Genomic DNA, 20,235 nt, shown 5'->3' on the forward strand with positions numbered 1-20,235 from the left:
TCAAGTGTTTGTGAACCTAACCAAAACTTGACCACATTTACATGAACAATGTTTGGCTTACAAACACTGCAAGCTACCTATATACAGCTGCAGCAGTAGTTGCATAATTGTCTATAAACAAATTGCATAACGCTCCATTCAGTTTGCCCCGCCTGTGATTGGTTGTGTTTTCTTTTATTTCCCTTCCCTCTCGACTTTCAGACTATCTGCTCTTTTGACTGATCAGGAAATTAAGAAAACAAGCAACGGCATTCGCGTCTATAGCGAGAACACTGGACATGTTTTCTCGCTTTTCCGTCAAGCGTGTGCTTCTCAGGACATTGTAAGCAGGAAGTATTAGTAAGTCTCTGGGGCGGCTGTGTGTACAATGCGTTCTTTAAAATCAGGATTGTTGTGCCAGTAAATGCGAAACGGATCGTGTCGTGATTGACGCCGGAGCTCGGTGGACCTGGTCATGTTGAGGCTTTATGTGAATGTCGTGCTGATATGATATGGTAAGTGCGTTTGTTTTTATTTAGCTACTGAAGTAAAGTAGATTGCGAGACGTGACAGCAACTGTTGAACGTGCACTACAAATAAATAATGCCGCTTGCAAACTATGTCAATGTGTGTCTGTCGGGGTTTAAATATATTGTCGTCTCGAAGGTCAGATAAAGAGGCGATTTACAAACTTCTGCTGTCAGGACAACATGCCATGAAACCTGTGCCGAACTGTTGTAGATCCCAGTCAGACCAGTCGTCTGCGCAGTTGCTTAACTTTAACCCAGTGCCACTTCACTGGTTTTATTTTCTGTTCTGAGCCATTAGTAATTAATCAATTATCATGGCATTTTTTGAGCTCATTCAGTCGCAGCAGTTGTCCCAATATTGCATTAATTTTAATATTCGCACAGCAGATGTTGTTTAGTGCTATACTGTGCGGTTTATGTATTAATATTTATTTGTTTACAATGAGTTCGGACACATTGGTGCTTCTGAATATATCGGCTAGCTGCAGGTAATCACAGCTGATATATGCATTATATTGTGTGATATCTTTCATATATTAGTTCAATAAAATGATTAGTAAAAACATGCCGTCTACCGCGTGCATTTTCACAAATAAAATGAATTAAATTCTAATCCATATTATCCCGAAGCTGGGATGAAATTTACTCCCCCCTCATGCCATTCTTGTTTGAGGTCCTTCTTTGGAGCATAAAGGAATATATTTTGAGAAATGTCTTTGTTTTTGTCCATGCAACTGAATTCAATTGGCTCCAATGTTGTTTGGTTCCCAAGATCCTTCAAAACAATATTTTTGTTTCACTGAAAAAAACAAAATATTTTATTTTATTTTAGCTAGACAACATGTGTGTAGATGCTTATTATCATATAAGCTCTGAATGTTAATGAAGTCACTCTGCGCCTGAAAGTTGTTGTGTTTTAGAATAGAATTTCAGGATATATAGCTCCTTATTTTCAGCAGAAGCATTATTTTATTATTTTCCTCCCTGAATAAGAAGAGGAAATGTAAATGTCTTTTTGACCCAGTGTCCAGGGTTTTAAAAATAAACGAATCTATTACGGCTGGCCGTATTAAAGATGCATTAGATTTATATCAGATCATATTGATTTATTTTTTGCAGTGTTGAGCATTATAACCACACACATTTCTGTTAAGCTTATGAATGCAGTGGCCAATCAGAGGCTGCTGAAAAACCCATAGTTTAGTTCAGTGAGCCTGCCAGAGGAGGCCTTCAAAATTAGGAGGCCTCTTTCAAAGAAATTATTGCCTTAAAAAGGAATAATAATAATAAAAATGATAATAATTACCACTGGAAATTGATTCCTGAAGGCAAATAATGGAAAAGTTTGTTTCTGAGCTTGACCTTTTGTTGGCAGAAATACTTTGCAGTACACTTATTAGTGTAATGCATCTTCCACTCAATACAATACAGACTGAAAGCAAGCACATTAAACATTCAGTTCTTTATTTAAATAATTATTTTTAGCTTTTTTATTTTCTTAAATTTAAGTTCACCAAGTGTGTGTATTCTCCTTTTTTTCCTTGTGAAACCTGCATCACAGCAGGTTTAATTAAACAAAAAGTCAATATTTGTTTCAGTTAGTCTAAATATCTGAAGAATGCTTTGTGCAGTTTGTACTGCTGGCCTGTTTCTAATGTGATGACCTAGTTGCAGTTATCTAAACATGAGCTGCTGCACTAATGCAGCACTGTGTTGTTTGGACATTCAGGAGAGTTGCTTTTTCCACAGGGAAATATAGCATTACTGAAATTACCTGTCAAATAAAATAAATGATGGTAGCCTAGAGATAAATAGTCTCTTAATGAATGCAAATAAGGATACACAACATGTCAAAGAACCAGAAGGATAAATCAATGCGATCTTGCATTACAGTGAAACTATGGTACTTAAATTTGTCCAAATTTCTTGTGGAGATCAACTGTCTTGCATTCTCAGCACATCGATAATGGTTTATCAAGTGATATTGAGAGAAGAAAGATATTAAGAGATGTAATCCTCAATAAGCCTATAAACTTCTGCAGTTTATTTAGCTTGCGGTGCACAGGCTCATGCGTTATCTGTAATCTAGTATAGTAGTAATATTTGCATGGTTTTATCCTTGCATATATGTAACCGTTTATAGCTGCTTTTTACATTTCACGCTGGCTATGTGTCAACTGAAATGAGTGTCATGGGAACGACAAGGCCACTGTGATGACGCATTTCATCTACGTCGAATCAAAGACTTGACCTCAAAGGAATAGTTCAATAGATAACTTGCTCACCAATAGATCCTCTTCAGTGAATGGGTGCCATCAGAATGAGTCTAAATGGATGATAAAACATCACAATAGTCCACAAGCAGTCGACATGACTCAAGTCCACCAATTACATTTTTAGTAAATATAATTTGTGGGTGAACTTTTCCTGGTATTTCTTTCAGGAAATCCTAGTTATTTTTCAGTCTTGAAATTTTAACCTTACATAAATTTTTAATAAACCTATCCTTAGATCAATTAGGCCAAATCATGCCTGATGTATAAGGACCTGCATATTTTAAGGACCAGTTTAATCCAAGTTTAAAGGGTCTATGGGGGATTAAATCATTGAAATTACAATTACAATGGATCAACCCATTCATGTGTAATGACACGACTAAGTGCATTTTCACATTTATTAAAGCAGCTGGATGTCACTGCAGGCTGTTAATGTTACCCTAATGTGATTTTAGTGAGTGTTCTCTGCCCCCCCCCCCCCCCCCCCCCCCCCCCCTCTTTCTCCCTCTTCCCCTCCCCAACTAAAGAACTTTAATAGATTTGACAGCTGGTTATGTAATTGTGCTGATTTTTGAACTTCCTGGTAATTTTACAATATCCCAGGCAGCATTTTAACGGCAAAGTCTTGGAATGAGCATATTATGCACTTAAATATAACAATTCATATGAGCTTCATCACTGTGTCTGTCAGGCGACTGTTCATGTTTTCGGGCCATTTCAGCTCATAGTTTGATGTAAGAAAGTGGTAAGTGTGTGAGTTGTTTACTTTTTTTTTTTTTTCCAATTAGTCTTCTGCCATTATATTGATCATTCAGACTGGTTCACGAATGTGCATGAACACAAGAGGCGAGATTTCCAGTCATATCCAGTCATATCGTGATGGAGGTATTGCCGTCTCTCGTGTAACTTTCCCCCATTCATTCTCAATTACCCGCATTAAACCTCAATGGGCTCAGGGGAGCCGAGAGAGACGTGGACTCCCGCTGTAACTTTACCTGCTGGTGTTGCTATTGGACAATCTATAAAAAAAGAGGGATTTATCCACCTTGTAATGTTATATTTTGTAATATTGTTTTATTTTTCCACTACAAATTTTTTCTCATCCGATATTTTGAGGAGATTTTGCTTCCCTTGCCTCCTCAGAGGAAACTCCCCTGAATACATGCACACATGTAAATTTTCATCTTCTCAACTTTGTAGTTAAAAGGTCATGTGGACAACCTCAGAAAATACAGGATTTCAGCAGAAAATCCGATTTGATCCACATTCAGGTTTGAATGTGGTCACAGAGTCACAGTCACATGAGGATGCTTTGACATGAAATGAAGGGTTATCTTAATGTATTAACTGAAAAGAAATATAGCATTTTGATTAAAAAAAAAAAAAATTGTTTTTTTATGTATATACTGATCTAAAAGGTAAACCAAGGGTAAAAATTAGCTAATAACTAGCTACGTACAGGACAGGTGTATTTTTTTTATTTATTTAGGATTTGGAGAAGAATAGCAGCTGAGAAGAATCCAAAATTGAATTTCACAATACAAATCCTAAGCAGTCCAGAGGGTAGTTGGTCCACAGTGTTGTTAATCACAAGGGAAAGTGAACAGTGAAAGGCTAGAGGTGTTGCTAATGCAGAGATTGAGCGGATAAGAGGCACGGTAATTGGAGCAGTGGGGGGAGAAATCCAAGTAAGGCTTGCTGCAGCCCACAAGATCCAGGGGGCCGAGTTGGATCCACATCTAGGGGGTGGAGATTAGTAGGTTTAGGGGTGGAGATGGGTGGGTTTAGGGATCAGGGGGTGGAGATGGGTGGGTTTAGGGATCAGGGGGTGGAGATGGGTAGGTTTAGGTATATGTAAGTTGGGAGGAGTTGGATCTGGATCCAACCACACCCCCCTGGACACTCTCAGAAAATAGCTCATTGCTTAACCAGAAGGTTATTGCTCTTTGGACCCAGAGAGTGAACTCGGTCTGACCTTGCAGAGTTCATCTGCGTCAACTGTCAGCATTAATGCCCTTAAACACTTTAATCTGCACCAGTCTCCGTAAAATAGGTCACTATTCTCTCTAGTGGCCTTTCTTTGGTCGTGTACCATAGTGTGGAAGCAGATATATGTGTGGTTCAATTAAAAATTAACCCTGAGGTGCTGTAGTCAAGGCTGTTGAATGAAAGGCAGTTAAACTGTGTGATATTGGTAAGATGATAGTGAAGGATTAATAATTATAGTTACAGTTTTACAGATGATTGCTGACGTGAAAGAAAAATGCTGTTATTTTTTACTCATGTTATATCATGGAACATGCATGGAACACAAAAGTACAAGTTTAGAAGAATGTTGAAGCTGCTCTTTTTTTGAAGTGCGTATTGCGCTATATTGCGAATCTATTGAAGCCATACGATAGCTTTGAATGCTGAAAAATTTGAATTATTTTTATTATTCACTCCACTTTTACATTACCGCTCTCAAATCTCAATTTTAGTTGTTTTTAAATTTTGAGTGAACTGTCCCTTTAAAATTGTGTTGGTAGATGGGAATTTATTTTATGGAACATCTTTTAGGAATTTTATTTATTCAACACAACGTGTTGTCAGATGTTCTGTGCTATTTCATTTGATCAACAGTATGGTCCATTAAAAAAAACTGAATATTGTGAAAATTATTACCATTTAAAATGTTCTATTTGAATATATTTTAAAATGTTTTTTTTTCTTCTGTGAAGCAAAGCTGCATTTTCAGCATCATTATTCAGTCTTCAGTGTCACATGATCATTCAGAAAGCATTATAATATACTGATTTACTGCTTAAAAAACATCATTTAGGCTATTTGAAACAGACATTTTTGTAACATTATTATTATAAGTCGCTAAGACAAATCACTTTTTAACTATCAATTCAAAAATAAAAAAACTGAATCATTAAGATTAAATTGAATTATATAATAAGCCACTTGTAACAGTAAATTGGCTATTTTATATATTATGATAAAAATATAGGAAGAATAAGAAGGAAATTTTTTTTTTATTATTTTATTTTTTATTGGATATCAATTCTGTTCCCTTAAAGTGTTTTTCCTCTCATGCACAGGGAGAAAAAAAATCATAAAGGTCCCACGTGGATACCATGGCAACACGTAATTTCAGCTTTGTTTAGCATTGCTGTGCGTGTATGCGCCATGTTCTTTCAATAGCTTATTTAGGATAAAGGTCTTGCCCTGGAGAACACGCTCTAGATTTCTGTGCAAAGGGTATGTTTCCTGAACTCTGAACACCTGCTCTGCTTTACATTTACATTCACAGCTGAGAGTGATTCAGTCTGCTCATGAATAGCTGTCTAATGGTTATGTGATGATTGAAACATGACTTATTCAGTGTGATTAATTATTATTTTTTTTTTATATGAGAGCTTTCAGACAGCTTGGTTGTAAAGGTGGTTTAGATGTAGTCATTTGTGAGAACTAGGATGTTATATTGGTAAGTTTAATACACTGCTGATATTTTCTCATTGTATTGTGTTATTAGATTAGATTTTTTTTCCCAAAATCATCTGACCATTTAACATAACTGTATTTCTTCTTTCAAATTAAATAGTAGTAAATGAATCTGTCGCAGTTTAGTGAATGCAGCCTAATTTTGGATGTTCAACAGCTTTTGGTTTTCAGTTTTATGAAGTCATCTCTACTTGAAGTCGTTATTTGGAGAGACGCGAGAGGATATGAGTGATGAAGTGACGTATGCCTTTTGTTGCAGTGCTTACTTCAGCTCAGGATGAGTAAAGAATTGGAGGAGCTTTCTCCCCTGGGCGACTCGGGACACGGTGATGGGTCTGAGGAAGAAACAGAGGAGGATGATGAGCCCAAAATTTGTCAAGTATGTGGCGACAAATCCACAGGCTACCACTTTAACGCCATGACCTGTGAGGGCTGCAAGGGCTTCTTCAGGTGAGTGAGAAAACAGACCTTTCCCAGCCGACCCTCCTCCAACAGATGTGTGGAGGAAATGTAATGAGGATTATTTACTCCCCCCTCACGTCCTTCCAAACCTGTATGACTTTCTTTCTAGTGAGATGTATTGCAGAAAGTCCAAGCTGAGAAGGGGAGTAAATGACTAAATGATTACAGAATTGTCATTTTTTGATGAACTATACTTTTTTTATAATTGATCCAGTTGACTCAGTTGTCCCAGTAAACTCTAAGAAAATGAAGGTTCTTTATTGGCATTGATGGTTCCGTGAAGAACCTTTAAAATGCATGGAATCTTTCAAATGCAGAAAAGGAACTATTGACTGAAAGGTCCTTTAAGGAACCTTTTTTTTTTTTTTGTAGGAACAAAACTTGACAAAGGACTTCAAGGATATGTTTGTAAAAATGTACTTGCAGAGTGTGTAGTTTTATAACAAACCTTGGAGAAATGGTTCTCTTCCTGAACTGAAAATGTGAAATATGACCTTTAAGGATGTACACAGAGCTTTAAAAACAGCTAAATCATCATTCATTTTTGACTGTTGTGATTTGCATACATTTTTTGAAAGCAACCTTTGAAAAAGTAATAATAGGGTACAGTTGCACATTTGAATGTGTGGCCGGCCCACACATTTCACAACACACTGTGTGCATCCAACTGCAGTCACATGGCAGTTGTTTGTTTCCCAGGGTGCTTTCAGCATTTTTAAAAACATGAGAATTATTCTGGTTAATGTACAAAAGATTTAAATATTCAAACAATTTTTTTTCCTCCAGAAAGCAATATTAGCCACTCTTGACATCGCTGCTCTTTTGGTTTATTGTTGTCCTATACAGACAGAAATTATAATAAACAGACAGCAGGGTATGGTTTTAAAGCAATCATCCACACACACACACACACACTTGTTTCGCTATCCTTGTGGGGACTTCCATAGGCGGAGTGGTATTTTCTACTGTACAGACCGTATATTCTATTGCCCTACACCTAAACTTAGCCCTCACAGGAGACTTTTTGCATTTTTAGATTTTCAAAAAACTTAATTCTGTGTGATTTATGAGCTTGTTTACCCGTGGGGACCTCAATTTAGGTCCCCACTGTGACACAAGTCCCCATGAGTCTGTGTATTCAGGTTTAAGTCCCCACTGGGATATAAAAACAGGTACACACACACACACACAAAAAAGATAATTATTTATTCACCCTCATATCCTTGCAAACCGGTATGATGTTTTTTTCTTCTGTGGAACACAAAAGATATTTTTAAAGCGTTGTTTTGGACCCCAACGACTTTCATTGTGTAGACTAAAACAGCCAAAACATTCTTTAAAATATTTCTATTAGCTGAGCTCTTAAAACAATGTCATACAGATTTGCAAAAATATGAGGGTGAGTAAATAATGACAGTCATTTAATTTTTGGGTGAACTAATACTTTAACCAGGGCTTGGGACAAAACAAATGTTTAAAACAAGGGGCTCCAAAATTCCTTCCTAGTGCATTCCTCTGATTATATGTGACCCTGGACGACAAAACCAGTCATAAGGGTCAATTTTTCAAAATCACAGCTGAATAAATAAGCTTTCCACTGATGTATGGTTTGTTAGGATATGACAATATTTGGCCAAGATACAACTATTTGACAATCTGGAAACTGTGGGTGCAAAAAAAATCAAAATCTTGAAAAAGTCGCCTTTAAAGTTGTCCAAATGAAGTCCTAGAAATTAGGGCTGTGCAATTCAATTGAATTTGATTATCACGCACATCTCATGCCTCAGTGAAGCCGGTTCCGTGATTGGCAGTAAATCGCCATCACCTGCTTTCAAATGGAGCGGGAATTACTACACAGAGACGAATCGCCCTCGATTATGAAGCTGATATTTCTTACCTTGTCAGTGAACTATGGTTCTGTGTAGTAATTCCCGCTCTGTTTTAAAGCAGGTGATGGCGATTAATTACTAATCAAGAAACCGGCTTTACTGACGAGATGCGCATGATAATCGAATTCGATTAAGTTTTGATATATTTATAGTAGGACATTTACAAAATATCTTCATGGAACATGATCTTTACATAATATCCTAATGATTTTTGGCATAAAAGAAAAATCTATAATTTTGACCCATACAATGTATTTTTGACTATTGCTACAAATATACCCCAGCGACTTCAGACTGGTTTTGTGGTCCAGAGTCACATATGTGATCTAATATTTGACCTGTTCTAAAAAGGTAATACATTTATTTCATACTAAGTATAGTTCAATCTATTACCATATTTACTGACATATCACTCGAGACTTACAGATAAAAACAATTATACAGTAATTAAACTTTATTTGGAGTATCACTTGTGCACAATGCACATTTCTTAATATGGAGCCTAAAATTAGTTTTAATGTCACGATTGATGAAGATTGTATGAATCATATCGGTCAGGCTCGTATCGTGCGGTGTCTTACTTTTCTGCAGTCAGTGAGATTGACTCTAGCATATGCCTGTGTGTGTGTGTTTGTAAGGCGCGCCATGAAGCGACCCGCACAGCTCTGCTGCCCGTTTCAGAACGCCTGTGTCATCACTAAGAGCAACAGGAGACAGTGCCAATCCTGCCGACTCCAGAAATGCCTCTCAATCGGGATGAAGAGGGAGCGTAAGTTTGATTGAGCTTTACTTTCTGTATTCCCGATTCCCTAAGAAAGCAGAACTCAAGGCAGTGTGATATACTATAAGGCACAAATGTCTGATTAACGGTTATGTTTATTATCCTAATAATAGTGATCAGTGATGAACGGTTATGTTTATTATCCTAATAATAGTGATCAGTGATGAACGGTTATTCCAGCAAGTAATTTGTTGAAGACTGAATTAGTCTGTAGGCTGTGTGTGGTTGTCAAGCAACAAGACAGCTTGCCGTATTAAATATAAAATTGTGCGTTCACCAGCATGAAACATGTTTAAATTTGTTCTGCACTGCAGATTTTTACCTGATCACTTATCACAACCCAGTCGACCTTCACTCATTTTCTTGCATGTGTAATACAATAAGCATGTTTAATGTATACGGTTACATTTTTTTAAGAAATACATTAATACTTTCATTCAGCAAGGGTGCATTTAATTGGTCAAATGTGACATTTATACAGCTTTAAAAAAATCAATTTTAAATAAATGCTGTTCTTTTAGGCTTTCTATTCATCAAAGAATCACAGTTTCCACAAAAATATTAAGCAGCGCAACTATTTTCAACATTGATAATAATAAGAACTGTTTCTTGAGAATCAACTCAGCATATTCGAATAATTTGTGAAGGATCATGTGACACTGAAGAGTGGAGTAATGGTGCTAAAAATTCATCTTTGCATCAGGAATAAATTGCATATTAAAATATATTCAAATAGAAAACAGTTCTTTTAAATTGTAATGCAATTTCATAATATTAAAATTTTTACTTTTTTTTTTTTTTTATACCTGATTGTGTATAAAAATTTCATAGTGTAACCTTTTCGTCAGTGATCATGTCGGATGAGGCTGTGGAGAAGCGGAGGATGCAGATCAGGAGGAAGAGGATGCAGGAGGAGCCTGTAACGCTCTCCCCTCAACAGGAAACTGTCATACAGGAGCTGCTCACCGCACATCACAAGACCTTCGACATGACTTGCGCCAACTTTATTCAGTTCCGGGTAACATATTTACCTTATTATGATTCAGACACATGTGTTTACTGAAATATGTTTTAAAGGACTGTCTTCAAGGGATACTCCACCCCAAAATTAACATTTTGTCATTAATCACTTGCCTCCATGTCGTTCCAAACCCGTAAAAGCTTCATTCGTCTTCGGAACACAATTTAAGATATTTTAGATGGAAACTGGGAGGCTTGTGACTGTCCCATTGACTGCCAAGTACACTGTCAAGGTCCAGAAAAGTGTGAAAAACATTGTCATAATCAGTGGTTCAACCATAACGTTATGACGCGACGAGAATACTTTTTGTATGGAAATAAAACAAAAATAACGACTTGAAATCAAAGCGTAAATCCACGTAGAAAATGTATCATTGTGTCGCGTATATTCTCAAATGGCGCTACGGTGACATTACGGTGCCGAATTGTTGAATAAAGTCGTTATTTCCACACAAAAAGTATTCTCGTCGCTTCATAACGTTACGGTTGAACCCCTGACGGCAGATGGAGTATTATGACAATGTTTTTCATACTTTTCTGTGCCTTGACACTGTTAATTGTTTGGCAGTCAATGGGACAGTCACAAGCCTCCCGGGTTTCATCTAAAATATCTTAATTTGTGTTCCGAAGACAAGCAAAGCTTTTATGGGTTTGGAACGACATGGGGGTAAGTTCATTTTGGGGTGAAGTATCCCTTTAATCAGAGGTTTTATGTCCGCAGCCTTTAGATCGAGATCAGAAATCCATTTCTGAGCACGGCCTAGAACCAAACAGTGGCAGGTTCTTACACGCAACCATGCACAAACCACCATCTGAAGATGCAATGCAACAAAACATCAGATTTTTCTCGCCCCCTTCCTCCAGCCTTCAGAGTACTGAAAATAAAGAACGGAAGCGACATAAAAGTGCCATTTTCACTACTCTGCCACATTTTACAGACCTCACCACGCACATGATCAAGAATATAATCAACTTCAGCAAAATGCTTACAATGTTCAGGTGAATACCGGCTCTTACATCTGAAATAAAGGTTCATCACTGGTGGTTTATAAGATTATAATGAAGTTGTTGTGTTTTGAATGGCAGGGCTCTAAACATAGAGGACCAGATCGCGCTGCTGAAAGGTGCCACCTTTGAGATCATTCTGATTCACTTCAACATGTTCTTTAATGAGGTGACGGGCATCTGGGAGTGCGGCCCGCTGCAGTACTGCATGGATGACGCCATGCAAGGTGAGGGGCTTCATAGATCTCCATTAACCCCAAGGTCACTATTCAAAACCACTTTATTTGTTTAGTTTTTTTTCCTATTAATAAATACTTTAAGTATTCAACAAGGATGCATTAAACTGATCATAAGTGACATTAATAATTTTACAATTGCAACTAAAATAATTTTAATTTAAATAAATGATGTTCTTTTGATTGCTCTGTTCATCAAAGAATCCTGAAATGTTTCTTGAGCAGCAAATCAGCATATTAAAATAATTTCTAAAGGAACATGATTCGTGTGACACTGAAGACTTGAATAATGATGCTGAAAATTCAGCTTTGACTCGCAGGAATAAATTACATTTTACAATATATTTAAATATAAAATAATTAAAACATTAATAATATTTCACAATATTACTTTATTTTTTATTAAATAAATGCAACTTTTTTTCTTCAAAAACATTAAAAAATAGTTCGACCACAAAGTTTTGAATGGTAATATGAAGTGTAGATTCACATTTTTCGAAAATATTATTTCAAAATATTACTGTTTTAACTTTTTTACAGTTGAATATAAAGCGACTTTTTTCAAAAGTGTAAAAGAATCTTACTGACTTCAGAATTGTAAAAAGTAGTGCATATTTTATATATATATATATATGTATAAACACACTACATATATATATATATATATATATATATATATATATATATAATACAGAACATGTACCAAAGAACCTGTTACAATGTGTTGCTGAAAGACAGGCAGTAAACTGGGTTTTGTCCTTAACACACAGTTTTTAACACACTGGCAAACAGTCACAGACAAGAGCTACAACACCATAAACGCAAGTGAGACTGAACCAACAACACAGAAAACGGAAGAAATTAAATACTGATCCAAACAAGGCAAATTAAGGAGACACAGCTTAACTAAAGGTCTAATCAAATCAGAAACCATGTCAACAAACGATAAGTGGGGAAAATCTAATTTTATCATTTTATCATTCATTGCACTCAGTGAATATTGCAAGTACAATACAGAGTAATGCTTAAGAGGAAGAAAGCCATGCGACCATGACCAAACAAAGCAGTAAATAAAACAAGACCGCTTTGATGACAGACTGAAAAGGTCTAATTATCCACTGACTGAGAAGGGCACAACCAAACATAAATCTAAAATAATAGCAGACAAAGAAACATGGGAGAACACAGGCTTTAAGTACTGAACGTAATAATGGGAAAACAGAAACCGCTAATTAACTAATCAAGGAAAACTAGGTCAACGGAAGACATGGCATAACACAACTAAAACAGATCAACATGTAACACCAGCTAAGAGAAGGAAGGGGAAGAGGAGAACACTGGAGGAGAAACCCCCTACAGCGTTAGAGAGGTGTTGGGAGCACAGCAGGACAGTATCTGAAGATAATGAGAGCGATGGAGGCAGCATGGCAGTGCTGAACAGAAAATAACATCTCAGGGAAAAAGTGAACGGAGTAGCCAGGCTTTCTTTAAAATCATTCTGTGAAGCTGCTTCAGGAAGCATTTTCTGCCTTAGTACATGCGTCAGTCTGCATTTATTGGCATCTTCATTACTTTAAATGGGATAGAGTCAGTTAAACTTTCGTGCTTATTTTTGACTTAAATATCAGACCTATTTTAAAATGTTTTTTCTTCACCTTGATATCCAGAGACTATGGAAGCTTGTTTCTATCAAGAAATGCAAAAATAAAATCAAAAAGGTAATTGCAGCTTTTTTCCTTGTAATTCTGAGGGGGTTTTTTTTCTTGAAATTGAATGTTTATGTATTGCAACTGCAAGGTATAAACTCATAATTGTGACATTTACGAGTTCTGAGTTTACCTCTCACAATCTTTTTTCTTTTGCCACAGAATAAAAAATAAGGTCATTCAACTTTCTCACAATTCTTTTTTTTTTTTTTCTCCACACAATTGCGAGCTTATATCTCTCAATTCTGACTTTTTCTCAAAATTAAGAGTTTACTTTTTACAAATCTGCCCCCACCACCACCACAAAAATAAAAAGGTAATTGTGACTTTTTATCTCACAGCTTGGAGTATTTGTCTTGGAATTGTGAGTTTATATTTCCTAATTCTATCGTTTCTTCTTAGAATTGTGAGGTTATATCTTAAATTCTGCATTTATATTCCAGGTTTATATCTCACAATTGAGTTTTTTTTTTAGGATTTCGCTAAAACTACAGAACTCTCTGTGGTGTTTTGAGCATCACAAGAGCAGGACTATCTGGCCCTTGTCCAACCCCAGACAGGAAAGTGGAAAACCAGTTTGAAAACAGTCATTACCTTTGCAGCTAGTTGGAAATGACACACTTCAGCATTAATCCTTTCACACATAAGTTTGAAATGTTTTAAGTGCCATGCTGCAAAAATGTGTCTGTGAACCGAGAGAGTTCAGGCAGAAGAAATGCAGTGAAACCAGTTAAGATAACCCGTGTGTGAAAGACTGAACCTGTCACTAGCCAAGTGTGACTCCTTATTTAATGTCTTTCAATTAGTCATTTCTAAGTTTGTGCTATAAGTGACATAAGCAAATTATGAGTAATTCTATGATCTAAATAGGACATTTTCAGCATCATTACTCCAGATTCAGAGTCACAGGATCCTTCAGATATCATTCGAATATGCTGATTTGCTGCTCAGGAAACCGTTCTTATTAATGTTGAAAAGAATTCATATGTCCTTCCTGAACAAAAGTACACATTTTTTCAGACAGACAAATACATATGAACTCACGATCTCCCAAATTCACATTCAGAAACGGGACTCATCACAGTGAAGTAATATGGAGAAAGTAGGATAGATGGTATTTTAACACCATGTGATAACACTACAATTGAGAAAGTCTGTCAACCCGTGTGCTGTTCCTTGCTATGTGGGTGAAGTGTGTTCATGTCAGTCTTATTTTCATAGTTTGAGGTGCAGACTGTTTTATTTATATATATATATATATATGTGTGTGTGTGCATACAGTCATGGTCAAAAATATCGGCACCCTTGGTAAATATGATCAAAGGCGGCTGTGAAAATTGATCTGCATTGATAGTCCTTTTGATCTTTTATTTAACAAAAAATCACAACAATCTAACCTTTCATTGGATAATAAGAATTTAAAATGGGGGGAAATATCATTATGAAATAAATGTTTTTCTCTGATACACATTGGCCACAATTAACGGCACCCTTTTATTCAGTCATTTTTGAAACCTCCATTTGCCAGTTTAACTGCTCTAAATGTTCTCCTATAATGCCTGATGAGGTTAGAGAACACCTGACAAGAGATCAGAGACCATTCCTTCATCTAGAATCTCTCCAGACCCTTTAGATTCCCAGCTCTATGTTGGTGCTTCTTCTCTTCAGTTCACCTCACTCATTTTCTACAGGGTTTAGGTCAGAGGACTGGAATGGCCAGCAGAAGCTTAGTTTTGTGCTCAGTGACCCATTTTTGTGTTGTTTTGGGGGTTTGTGTTTGAATTATTGTACGTTTGGAAGATCCAAACATGGCCCATTATAAGATTTCTAACAGAGTCAGTCACTTATTGATTTTTTTATCTGTTGGTATTTGATAAAATTCATGATGCCATGTGTCTAAACAAGATGTCCAGGACCTCCAGCAGAAATATAGGCCCACAACATCAAAAATACAGCACTATATTTCATTTTACACATAAGATACTTTTTATCCCTGTGTTCACCAAACCCATCTTGAGTGTTTGCTGCTAAAAAGCAAATTTTTTTAGTTTCATCTGACCATAGAAGCCAGTCCCATTTGAAGTTCCAGTCGTGTCTGATAACTGAATATGCTGGAGTTTGTTTTTGGATGAGCTAGGGGAATTTTTCTTGAAACCTTGAAATGTGGTGATGTAGGTGCTGTTTGACACTTTTTTTTTTTTTTTTCCAACACTCTTGGAAATAGGCTCATTTTACAACTCCCCAAGAGATAAACAGTTGAGTTTTACCGTTTTTGGATCCATTCAGCCGATCTCCGGGTCTGGCGGTAGCACTTTTAGCTTAGCTTAGCATAGATCATTGAATCGGATTAGACGATTAGCATCTCGCTCAAAAATGAATGAAGAGTTTTGATGATTTTCCTATTTAAAGCTTGAGTCTTCTGTAGTTACATCGTGCACTAAGGCCGACGTAAAATGAAAAGTTGCGATTTTTCTAGGCTGATATGGCTAGGAACTATACTCTCATTCCGGCGTAATAATCAAGGAACTTTGCTGCCGTACCATGGGTGCAGCGCCTGAAAGTAGTCCCCAGCTAGGTAACTAGTTATTATATAGCTGGGGACTACTTTCAGGCACTGCATAATATCCTATATATATATATATATATATATATATATATATATAGTGAGAGGGTGGAAAATAATCATAAAAATACATAATGGAACTAAGACGACAAATAAACAAAATATGTACTATATTGTGTTCTGCTTTTAATATTGTATATTTGTGTATCTTAGCAGTACTTAAAATTGCATTTTCAAAGTTTACAGTATAAACTTATTATTAAACAGTTATAATCTCTTTGCTTACTGTATTATGGCCCTTTCAGCAAGACCCGTATGTGGCATAATTAAAGGCTGTGGTGGCATTAGTAAAAGCTTCGATCCAGCCTTGATTTTGTTTTTCTATTGTTTGCTTTTCAAGGCTAAGTTTCCATAGCAGCTGGAGAAGTGGCGTTTCATTGCATATTAACTAATTACTCTTCATCTCCAGTGTCTTAGAGACCGCTGTAAAAGCCTTAGATGAACTCTGCATTGAATGCCGTATTGTATGTCATCACCCTGACAACTAATTTCATACAGGTGTCTTTTAAAATAGCTCTTCTATTTAATGAATTGTTGTAAACAAAACAGACGTGACAAATTAAAAAATGTACATTTCAAATCCCTGTAACATCTCAAATGCTTCAATCAGATTAAACCAAGATCAAATGGAAAGACTGCCGTATACAGTGCTGAATTAGGTACTAAAGTCAGAGCCAATATGAATATTTTCCTTCTAATTCCAAGACCAAATTATTTGAGCTATGCACACCGACTATATTAACAGTTCTCATATGTGACTTATTTTTATTTTATTTTCTATTTTTAATTATTTTATATTTTAACACTGATGCTTATTGCTTAAATGAATCTCACTGGGAATTGAGTCTTTGAGTATTATTTTTATTTTTCTATTATACCATTTATTTATGTTTTGAATTGATGTTTGAATTTTTTTTTAAATATTTTCTGGTTTGTTAGAAAATTTTAATGTGATCTTGTAATTTTTTTTTTAATTAGTTTTACTTTTTTATATTTCAGCTTAATATTTCTAGTAGTTTTAGTTAATCGGATTTTAATTTAACTTTTAAAACTTCATCGTATGTGATTATCATTTTTATTTTATTTAGCTTATTTTATGTATGTTTTGGTTTTAGTAATTTTACTTAGTTTTAAGTTTTACATTCCATTTTCTTTTTTTGTTTTAAAAGATTTCTATTTATCTTTAATTTACTTTTATATCAGCTTTAGTAATTGTAGTTAGTTGATCAGTTGAGTTTTAAACTACATTTTGAAGTGTCATTTTTATTAGTTTTTGTTTTTTTGATTTGCTATATTTTTGTATATTAATTCAAGTTTAAGTTTTAAACAATTTTTTTTTATATATATCTGTTCAATATTTATATTTAGCTAGTTTTTGTTTTAGGATTTTTTTTTTTTTTTTTTTTTTTACACTAAATGAAACTTTTCAATTAGTTGCCAAGGCAATATTTATGTTTTAAGTTTCATCTAAGTTTTCTCATTTCAGATTTTCCTAATACTTATATTTGATTCAATTTCATTTGTATTAACAAAAACGATTCTCCTCTTAGAACTGAAACCGCAATAAATGAATCTAGGGTAATTTTTCACCTTGCAGGATATGCTGTGACGGCATTTACAAGTAGGCACCCTGCATCAGTTTGTCTCTTCTTTTTTTTTTTTTTTTTTTTTTTTTTTTTTTTAAACACTTTATCCTTTCCCATGCTTTGACATTTTCCCCCTTCGTTCCTCCCTCACTGGCCAGCTGGTTTCCATCGCCATCTGCTGGACCCTATGATGAATTTCCATTACATGCTGCGCAAGCTGCACTTACGTGAAGAGGAGTACGTGCTGATGCAGGCCATCTCTCTCTTCTCACCAGGTACTTCAGATGAAGTTCAACACACACGTGAACACACACAGCCAGCTGTTTCACCTCTCACATGTTTGTGTGTGTGTGTGTGTTTTCATCCACAGATCGCACCGGCGTGACACATCACAGCATGATCGACCGCAACCAGGAAACACTAGCTCTCACCCTGAAGACCTACATCGAGGCCAAGCGGTCCGAGCCAAATAAACAGTAAGAATGCTTTATTTCTGACTCCCTATAGGGGAAAAAATCTTTTGATTGCACTTTCATTCGAACCTTCTCCTCCTGCCAGTCTGCTGTACCCAAAGATCATGGCGTGCTTGACCGAGATGAGGAGTATGAATGAAGAGTATACGAAACAAGTGCTGAAAATCCAGGATATTCAGCCCGATGTGTCTCCGCTCTTACTGGAAATAATAAGCAAAGACAGCTAAGCCTTCACAGAGCAGATGAGACTCGACACGCTGGCCTTGAACTCGCTATCAGGACACTAAGGACTGAAATACAGCCCAAACCAGCGAGGACAAGGACTGTGCCTACTGATAATGAACTACTGAACTGTCTGCAGCACACAGTAATTGTGAAATTGTATTTTTATAATTGTGTTACTAAATGTATTCGTTCCAGCAATCTTTTTCGGGATCTTTTCACAAAAGAACAATTTCTATGGTTCATAACCAGATGTAGGATGGCACGTATTATCTCTTACATTCACTGCACGAATGAAGCTTGAAATGTGGGGTTAGATTGAGATTTGATTCACTTTTTCCCCAGTTTAAGAGAATTCTACTATGGCAGCAAACCTATAAATTGACAATATGATACATATTAGTCATTTGTGTTAATAGTCTGTCTTGACAAATCTGTTTATTTATTCATTTTTAAATGCAAAATAGTTCTATAAGTTAACTGCTTCTAGGTATGTTGTGTTCAGATTATATAAAAAAATATTCATATATCAGTACCATTGCAAGATGTGAGTAGTACTTCAAACATTTTCCAGACTAGAATGTAAATGGAGTTATGAATCTCGTAGAGAACTTCAGGTCTTGATTTACCCTAGCTATTTAAAAACATATTTTGCATAATACATAATGCCTATTTTTTTTAGGACAATCATTAGCAGTTATTATTGCCATCACACATAATTTATACTTATACTAATGAGAATGTGTGCTTTTTTCCTTTTGTTTTTTCATTATGGAAATGAGAAAAAAAAATTAAATTTTTAGTTTAATCAGAATTATTTTTCATTACAGTAATGAGAATGGTTTTTTTTTTTTTTTTTGCATTTCAGAAATGAGAAAATAGGCTTTTATGCAAAATATCTATTTTTTTTGTACTATTAGATTTTCATAATTATTTTTCATTACAGTAATTAGAATCTGTTTTAAAAAACAGGCTTACTTTTATGCAAAATGTGCATTTTATTTTTAGACCTGGATATGTTCTTGTCAGATTTTGAGAGATTCACTCTGATGAGTGGCTGCGTATCAAAAGAGTTGTGCTAGCTAGTCATTTCATGAATGTTTAATATTAGTAACAAAGCTTACAGAATTTTGTGCATATGAATGTCTACAATTCTGAAGAATCAGAGAGGCTGCAAAAGTTCATTGCACTTTCCTGAGAAGTGATTGCCTTTTAAAATGCTTCACTCAGCAGTGAGCGTAACCTTTTTCACTTAGTAGAGTCAGGGCTTAAAGCAAATTTACTGAGCTGACGTCAGAATAGCTTTTAAAGGTAATTTCTTCCTTTTCAGGCTCGTTTTGTTAATAAAGCTAAAAAAGTTAACTGACAATCAATGTGAAGATTGTGAGCTAGTGTCTTATGTAGATGTGACATGACAATGTAGAGCGGATGTTGAGTGTTCAGGCTAGGAGTGCAGTATATACTGTATATATACATATTTTTTTTGGAAAGGACTCTTTCACATATTTGACTCCAATACAAGCAGAGTATTCAGATTTCAGGTGTCTCTATAAAGAACAAACTCGTTTAAAATACCTTCATGTTAGCATACTGTGTAGATTAAGCAGTTATTTCATCCTGTCTGCAATATGAGGAAACTTGTCACAATATGAGTAATTTCTAGACACTACACTCAGGTTTTCTATCTTTACAGTGGTTATTTTCAAAGTAAGACCCAGTATATGACCCTCTCGGGAAAATGAAATGTAAACTTGAATGAGAATGTGTGCAGAATCTTTTACTGTGTAACTGTTTATTTTCCTTATACTGTAAAAAAAGCTGCATTTGATCACAAATATAGTAATATTGTGAAATATTACAATTTGAAACCCTTTTCTCTTTTAATATGCTTTAAAGTGTAATTTATTCCTGTGACGCAAAGCTGAATTTTCAAGAATATCACGCCAGTCTTCAGTGTT

The 20,235-nt window shown here is 35.5% G+C and overlaps 1 protein-coding gene across 2 annotated transcripts; it reads left to right on the forward strand.

Moving 5' to 3' along the window:
- The first annotated feature begins 65 nt into the window (after positions 1 to 65).
- Positions 66 to 20,159, forward strand: LOC306876011 (nuclear receptor subfamily 1 group I member 2-like). 2 transcript variants are annotated; one of them, XM_079426900.1, is made up of 9 exons: positions 66 to 494; positions 6,534 to 6,724; positions 9,264 to 9,394; positions 10,255 to 10,424; positions 11,148 to 11,425; positions 11,513 to 11,658; positions 17,741 to 17,857; positions 17,953 to 18,058; positions 18,141 to 20,159. In XM_079426900.1, exons 1-9 carry the CDS (start codon positions 492 to 494, stop codon positions 18,280 to 18,282), a joined length of 1,284 nt encoding a protein of 427 aa, XP_079283026.1. In that variant the 5' UTR covers positions 66 to 491; the 3' UTR covers positions 18,283 to 20,159. The 2 variants fall into 2 exon arrangements, with proteins under 2 accessions (XP_079283026.1, XP_079283025.1); XM_079426899.1 differs by having other exon boundaries at positions 210 to 494; positions 11,492 to 11,658.
- The last annotated feature ends 76 nt before the right edge of the window (positions 20,160 to 20,235 follow it).

The sequence above is a fragment of the Barbus barbus genome (genome assembly GCF_936440315.1).
Source record: "Barbus barbus genome assembly, chromosome: 10".
In the NCBI taxonomy this organism is placed as follows: Eukaryota; Metazoa; Chordata; class Actinopteri; order Cypriniformes; family Cyprinidae; genus Barbus; species Barbus barbus.

Excerpts from the sequence above, each read along its gene's own strand:
- LOC306876011 (XM_079426899.1), top strand. Across the intron at positions 9,395-10,254 it reads AATCGGGATGAAGAGGGAGC|TGATCATGTCGGATGAGGCT; the intron begins GTAAGTTTGATT and ends CCTTTTCGTCAG. Across the intron at positions 17,858-17,952 it reads CATCTCTCTCTTCTCACCAG|ATCGCACCGGCGTGACACAT; the intron begins GTACTTCAGATG and ends TTTCATCCACAG.